Consider the following 7,356-nt stretch of genomic DNA (forward strand, 5'->3'; position numbering starts at 1 on the left):
CTGTCTCTACTAAAAATACAAAAGAATTATCTGGTCGTGGTGGCGGGCGCCTGTAGTCCCAGCTACTCGGGAGGCTGAGGCAGGAGAATGGCGTGAACCCTGGAGGCAGAGCTTGCAGTGAGCTGAGATCGGGCCACTGCACCCCAGCCTGGGCTGCAGAGTGAGACTCCGTCTCTAAATAAATAAACCCCCCAAATGCACAGCTATCATGGCTTGGATGAGGGTGCAAGCTCGTCAGAGTGCTTTTCCAGTGCCAGGTGTGAGCTTTCTCTTTTCTCATTTTTTAAAGTAGGAGTGGCTGTGATGAAGTTGAAGAACCCCCCGGTGAACACCCTGAGCCTGGAGTTTCTGACGGAGCTGGTCATCTGCCTGGAGAAGCTAGAGAATGACAAGAGCTTCCGCGGAGTCGTCCTGACCTCCGTAGGTGTCAGTTCAGCTCCCTACCCCTGCCCGAGTTCTCTGATAGGAGCACAGGCCTGTTGCACATGGGAAGAGGCAGAGCCTGCCGACAGGTGGTGCAGGCAGCCAGCAGCCCCACCACCCTGGACTCCAGGTGCCTCCACGGGAGGCTTCCAGGAGCACGGTCTGGGTGTGCCCCAGCAGGGACCCAAACTGTCACGGGCCTCAAGCAGATCATTCCCAAAGGTGAAGGTGGACCAGTCTGGGAGATAACCTTCCCAGGAGACGGCTTTCCCAAGAGACAGCCTTCCCGGGATACGTCCTTCCCGGTAGACGGAATTCCCGGGAGACACCCTTCCTGGCCTGGGCCGTCGTCCAGGCGGACACTGGGGAGAGCTGTGGGCAGCGAGTGAGGGAGAGCCATGCATCTATGGGGTCACCTTGGACCCTAAGCACACCTGGTGGTGGGTTCCTGGGGTGCTCCCCGCTAGGATCACTTGGGTGCCCTGAGCCAGTCCTGCGAACAGTGCCCGTGCTCTTTGATCCTCTGTGGGCCAGTCTTCGGGGCAGGTTCTCAGAGGGTGAACCTCTTTGGTCTGAGTTCTTGTGCAGGGGACTCTAAGTGTTGCCTGAGTGCTGGTGAACACTAGGCGTGGCATCTGTGGGAACGGTGTCATTACCAGGGTCGCGGAGGGGCAATAAGTAGTGTCAGGCCCAGGAGGATGAGACCCCTGAGGGGAGGTGGGCCATGGCCGAGGTGACGGGAGTGAGGGGTCCTCAGAGGCTGCGGTAGCTTTACAGGGCCTGGCCTAGAACTCCTGACCTCAAGTGATCCGCCCGCCTTGGCCTCCCAAAGTGCTGGCCATGTCCAGCCTTATGTATTTATTGAGACAGAATCTCTCTCTGTTGCCCAGGCTGGAGTACAGTGACGTGATCTTGGCTTACTACAACCTCCGCCTCCTGGGTTCAAGTGGTTCTTGAATCGTGAAAATTTTAAAAATTTTTGGTAGAGACAGTGTCTTTGTTGCCCAGGCTGGTCTTGAACTCCTGGGCTCGAGCAGTCCTCCTACCTCAGCTTCCCAATGTGCTAGGATTACAGGTGTGAGCCATTGCACCTGGTTAATTTTTTTGCTTAATTTTTACTTTTTTGTACAGATGGGGTCTTGCTGTGTTGCCCAGGCTGGTCTTGAACTCCTGGCCTCAAGCAGTCCTCCCATCTTGGCCTCCCAAAGCTCTGGGATTACAGGCATGAGCCACCACACCAGGCCTGGGTCTTGAGTAATGGAAGTAGAACGCGTTTTGTAGAAACAAAGAACCCGCCTGCCCATTCTGTGCGGCGGCAGCTCACGTCTGTTTGGGCACAGTGGAGCTGCGTTGCACACCCGCACCGCTCCTGGCTTTTTCACATGACCTGAGGATGTGGAGGCCATCCCATCTGTCCCGGCCCCCGCCTCCTCACACACATTAGGTGGTTGTCGTCCTTTCTGTGGACAGTGTGGGGTAAACATCTGCCCAGCTCTGCTTGTGTGAATCAGGGTGAGCTGGGTTTGGCTGTAGGAACAAGTTCACCCACAGCCTTGGGGCATCCGGCCCTCGGGAGGAAAACGTGCTGTGTCGTGCAGAAGGGAAGGCACCTTTGTTGTTTGCTCAGGGTGCTGTGACCGTGCAGGGGCCCCAGGGCGGGTTTTCCACTCCTCCGCAAGCCCACCTCCCTGGCCAGCAGCCCTGACTGGGCGTCTGAGGCCCCTGTGCTGGCACCCGCTACTCTAGCCATGGGAGGGTCCCTTCCACCTGTGCTCACCCCTCGCCCGCCCTTGGTAGCTCCTGAGAAACCCACACTTTCCAGATCCTTCTCCCACCCTAGCACTTCCTAGTCCACACGGCGGTCCATGGCTTGCTTGGCCCTTTGCGGGTGAATGATTCAGAACATGCACCTCCTCTGAACTCTCAGGAGTCTTCACCACACCTCTGGGTTCCTCTGCCCAAGCCGGGCGTGCGGAGCCAGAGGGGCAGCGCTCTGATGTCCCTGGGAGGTGCCTGGCCCTGCCTGTCCTCTCCTATCCAGTTTGAAGCGGGAAAGGGAAGAATGTTCTGGAAAGTACAGGGAAGCCGGGTCCAAGAGAAACCTAGGCCGAGTCCTTGGAGCACCTAGTCCTGGCTCCATGGGGGCAGCACCCACACCCTGAGTGTGACCTGGCCCTGCTGTGCCTTGGGCACTTGGGCTCCTCAGTCTTCCTGCTGTGATGCCAGCTGGGCGGTGGAGTCTGATGGGTGTGTGGCCCTTGGCGCCCCCTGCAGGACTGCCCCGGTGTCTTCTCGGCCGGCCTGGACCTGACAGAGATGTGTGGGAGGAGCCCCGCCCACTATGCTGAGTACTGGAAGGCGGTGCAGGAGCTGTGGCTGCGGTTCTACCAGTCCAACCTGGTGCTGGTCTCCGCCATCAATGTGAGTGTCCCCACTCCCAGGTGGCCTCGCTGGCTCTTCTGGGCCAGCCCTGGGGGGTGGGGCAGACACTGTCCTGCCCTTGGAATCTCTCACAGGGGAAGGGAATGGTTGGGGAGACCCTGAGATGTGCACAGATGAGTGCCATTGCAGACCGCATGGCGTGTTGAAAAGGTGGGCCTCAGGTGAGGGGCCTGGCCTGGGTCTGTCAGACAAGACCCAGAAAAGAGCCAGTGGGTAGGGACCAGGGCCTGGGGTTGATGCCAACCTGGGTGGAGGCTGTGTGTGGTGAGTGGGCGATCGGACCCACATTTTGGAAACATCACTCCATCCCTCCCCAAGGAAGGCCGGGGAAGCTGAGGACAACGTGGAGGCTCAACCTCGGGAACGAGGGTGTCCCGTGGGGTGGCTGTGACAAGTTGGGTGCGGGCCGGAGCCTGGTGAAGGGGAGGGCTGGTGTGAGAGAAGCCTCAAGGGTGCATGGCCACGCAGACAGGATGGATCCTGTGCGGGGCAGTGGGTGCCTGCAGTGACCACAGGGTGAGTGTGGGGTTCCCAGGACATTCTGGTGGCGCTAGCTGCTGGGGTGGTAATGGGGCCCCCGTGGGGCATGACAGCTCTGACTAAATCCTTATGTGGCATTTTAGCATTGAGTAAAAGCTCTGAGAGGACAAGCAACTTGCTCCCCTAACTGAATGGTTTTAAAAAGTGATTTTCTGTTGTCTAAGAACTAATGACCCTGGGCTGAGGACGAGCCTCAGACCATCCTTGCCGAGCACTAAGGGGCCAGTTCCTTCCCCATCCATTTCCTGGTGCACACCCAGCCCAGCCCAGACCATTGTGGGTATGGAGCCCTGTGGGGGTTGGGGCACACTGAGGGCACAGGCCCTCCTTGGCATCCTTGGACCCAGCCCTCTGGAATGCAGTTGGGACCAGCAGCACCTAAGAGTCTAAGAGCCCTGTCCGGCCTCTCCCTGCAGGGAGCCTGCCCTGCCGGAGGCTGCCTGATGACCCTGACCTGTGACTACCGTGTCCTGGCAGACAACCCCAGGTACTGCATAGGACTCAACGAGACCCAGCTGGGTATCGTCGCCCCTTTCTGGTAAGGCCCAGGGCTGCAGCCACACTCCATGCTTGTCGTGGAAGGAACCGACCCACCTGGGGCCATGTGGTGAGCCGGTGTCTGCGTTCCAGGTTCAAAGACACCCTGGAGAACGTCATCGGGCACCGGGCGGCCGAGCGTGCGCTGCAGCTGGGGCTACTCTTCCCACCGGCAGAGGCCCTGCAGGTGGGCATAGTGGACCAGGTGGTCCCAGAGGAGCAGGTGCAGAGCACTGCGCTGTCAGCGATAGCCCAGTGGATGACCACGCCAGGTGAGGCACAGGGCATGGCGGGCGTCCGATGATGCTGGGGAGACCAGAAGGTTCTCCACCCAGAGGTTCTCTGTGGACATCGTGACTGCAGGAGACTGTTCAGAATCACAGTCATGTGGGTGTCAGGAGACTGCTGTAACAACGCAGCACAGACCGGGTGGCCCAGACCACAGAAATTGATCTCACGGTGCTGGAGACCAGAGGTGCAAAATCAAGGTGTGGGCAGGGCTGCCCTTCCTCCCTGGGCTCCAGGGGAGGCTCCTTCCTGCCCCTGCCCACTTCTGCTGGCTCCAGGCCTCCCTGGGCTTGTGGACGCCTTTGCTCTAATCTCTGCCTCCATCCTTACGCAGATTTCTCCCCTGTGTTTTCATGGGTCTCAGGTCTCTCTCTCCATTCTCAGGACGCCTGCCATGTGATTTAGGACCTACCCTAAATCCAAGATGATCCCAACTTAATTACATCTGCAGAGACTCTTTCCAAATAAGGTCACACTTCCAGGTTCCAGAGCCGTGGTTAGGAATTGGACCTATCTTTTGGGACACACTTTTCAACCTACCACAAAGACAGTTGTCCACTTCATAGAAATAGAGCTGGTCATGTCAGCGACAGTATACACCAGGCCCAGCAAATGCTGTCTCTAAAGGGCCAGGTGGCTTGTGGGCTCTCTAGGTAAGACCTTTGTAGCAGGAAGCAGCCACGGAGGAGACGTAAACTGACAGGTGTAGCTGTGTTCTGGCAAAGCTTTATGGACACTGGGCCAGGCGTGGTGGCTCACACCTGTAATCTCAGCACTTTGGGAGGCTGAGGCAAGCAGATCACTTGAGATCAGGAATTCGAGACCAGCCTGGCCAACATGGTGAAACCCCATCTCTACTAAAAATTAAAAAATGGGCCGGGCGTGGTGGCTCACGCCTGTAATCCCAGCACTTTGGGAGGCCGAGGCGGGCGGATCACGAGGGCAGGAGATCGAGGCCATCCTGGCTAACACCGTGAAACCCCGTCTCTACTAAACATACAAAAATTAGCCAGGCATGGTTGCAGGCGCCTGTCGTCCCAGCTACTTGGGAGGCTGAGACAGGAGAATGGCATGAACCCGGGAGGCAGAGCTTGCAGTGAGCCAAGATCACACCACTGCACTCCAGCCTGGGCAACAGAGCAAGACTCTGTCTCAAAGAAAAAAAAAAAAAAATGCAAAAATGAGCCGGGCATGGTGGCACGTGCCTGTAATTACAGCTACTTGGGAGGTTGAGGCAGGAGAATCACTTGAACTTGGGAGGCAGAGGTTGGAGTGAGCCAAGATCACGCCAGTGTACTCCAGCCTGGGTGACAGAGCAAGACTCCATCTCAGAAAAAAAAAAAAAAAGATTTATGGACATTGAAATTTGAGTTTCACATAATTTTCACTTGTCACAAAATACTAACCTTTTGATTTTCAGCTCCTCAAAAATGTAAAAACCAGCCCAGCACAGTGGCTCAGGCCTGTAATCCGAGCACTTTGGGATGCCAAAGCGGGTGGATCACCTGAGGTCAGGAGTTTGAGACCAGCCTGGTCAACATGGCGAAACCCCGTCTCTACTAAAAATATAAAACTTAGCCAGGTGTGGGGGCAGGTGCCTATAATCCCACCTACTTGGGAAGACTGAGGCCAAAGAAGCACTTGAACCTGGGAGGCTGAGGTTGCAGTGAGCCAAGATCATGCCACTGCACTCCAGCCTGGGCAACAGTGAGATTCGGTCTCAAAAAAAGTAAAAACCATTCATAGCTTCAGGGCCTTGGGAAGCCAGATTTACCAACCCTGATACAAGTAACTGAAGGCTGTTCTGCCATTTCCCGTCCTGTAAGAGAATATTCAGTGCCATGGAAAAAAAATTTTTTTTTTTTCTTTTTTCTTTTGAGACAGAGTCTCACTCAGTCCGTCAGGCTGGAGTACAGTGGCACAACCTCAGCTCACTGCAACCTCCACCTCCTGGGTTCACGCCATTCTCCTGCCTCAGCCTCCTGCACCATGGAAATAGTCTTCATAATATAATTGAGTGAAAATAACACGTTAAGTGGCCGGGCACGGTGGCTCACGCCTGTAATCCCAGCACTTTGGGAGGCCGAGATGGGTGGATCACCTGAGATCGGGAGTTCGGGACCAGCCTGGCCAACATGGGGAAACCCCATCTCTACTAAAAATGCAAAATTAGCTGGGCGTGGTGGCACACGCCTGTAATCCCAGCTACTTGGGAGGCTGATGCAGGAGAATCACTTAAACCCAGGAGGCAGAGGTTGCAGTGAGCCGAGATCCCACCACTGAAGCCTGGGCAACAGAGCAAGACTCCATCTCAAAAAAATAAATAAATAAATGTAAGTTGGGAGTCACCCCACTGCCCTGAAAGCGGGATTTCAGTGGTAGGTGCCATTTTCTTTAGACCATGCTCGACAGCTGACGAAGGCCATGATGCGAAAGGCCACAGCCAGCCGCCTGATCACGCAGCGTGATGCGGACGTGCAGAACTTCGTCAGCTTCATCTCCAAAGACTCCATCCAGAAGTCCCTGCAGCTGTACTTAGAGAGGCTCAAAGAAAAGAAACGCTAACGGCTGGGCTGCCACAGACTTACAGCCACGCGTGCCCCTCTGGGTCCCAGGGAGGTCTTAAACACGGCATTTTTCAACTTGAAATTACTGCCAGCGTTTCATTTGACTGATTTTACATAGAAGTTCCTGTTCCTCGTAGCCCGGTGGCCCAAGGCCCAACCACACACAAACACACACGGGTGCCTGTGCCCAGCAGGCAAGGGGAGTTGAGAGCAGCCTTTTGACTTGGGATTGTGACTGGCAGGGGGCGCCATTCTGGACCTGGTGAGGTCACCACTGAGTGTCTCCATTCCCAAGGCAGAATCGTCAATCAAGTCCCTGGTCGTCCATTCCGGCCTTTGGACTGCCTGCTCTTAGGTGTGAGGCCAGGTGGTCTGGGCCCCCATGACCCACACAGGACTCCCCAGAGAAAAGCCTTTTGGCCACTGCCCTTACTCATCAGGATGAAGGGAGTGGGCAGTGAATCAAAGCAACTGGGGGATCCTGAGCCGGCGGGAGTGGGACTCTGGAGGCAGCTGTGCTGCCAGGGCTCCAAATGTCCTTTTTTTTTTTTTTTTTTTT

General features: G+C 56.1%; 1 protein-coding gene across 1 annotated transcript; it reads left to right on the forward strand.

Moving 5' to 3' along the window:
* The first annotated feature begins 290 nt into the window (after window positions 1-290).
* On the forward strand, window positions 291-6,879 carry ECI1 (enoyl-CoA delta isomerase 1). The gene is made up of 5 exons (XM_011962412.1): window positions 291-420; window positions 2,698-2,844; window positions 3,822-3,943; window positions 4,036-4,214; window positions 6,629-6,879. The coding sequence occupies exons 1-5, from the start codon at window positions 304-306 to the stop codon at window positions 6,793-6,795; spliced, it is 732 nt and encodes a 243-aa protein (XP_011817802.1). The 5' UTR covers window positions 291-303; the 3' UTR covers window positions 6,796-6,879.
* The last annotated feature ends 477 nt before the right edge of the window (window positions 6,880-7,356 follow it).

This window comes from Colobus angolensis, unplaced genomic scaffold (assembly GCF_000951035.1).
Source record: "Colobus angolensis palliatus isolate OR3802 unplaced genomic scaffold, Cang.pa_1.0 Scaffold59, whole genome shotgun sequence".
NCBI classification, from domain to species: Eukaryota; Metazoa; Chordata; class Mammalia; order Primates; family Cercopithecidae; genus Colobus; species Colobus angolensis.

Bases quoted from the DNA above. Each gene is read 5' to 3' on its own strand.
- ECI1 (XM_011962412.1), top strand. From the start codon at position 304: ATGAAGTTGAAGAACCCCCCGGTGAACACCCTGAGCCTGGAGTTTCTG. The intron at 421-2,697 runs GTAGGTGTCAGT...CGCCCCCTGCAG, and splicing joins GCGGAGTCGTCCTGACCTCC to GACTGCCCCGGTGTCTTCTC. The intron at 3,944-4,035 runs GTAAGGCCCAGG...TCTGCGTTCCAG, and splicing joins GGTATCGTCGCCCCTTTCTG to GTTCAAAGACACCCTGGAGA.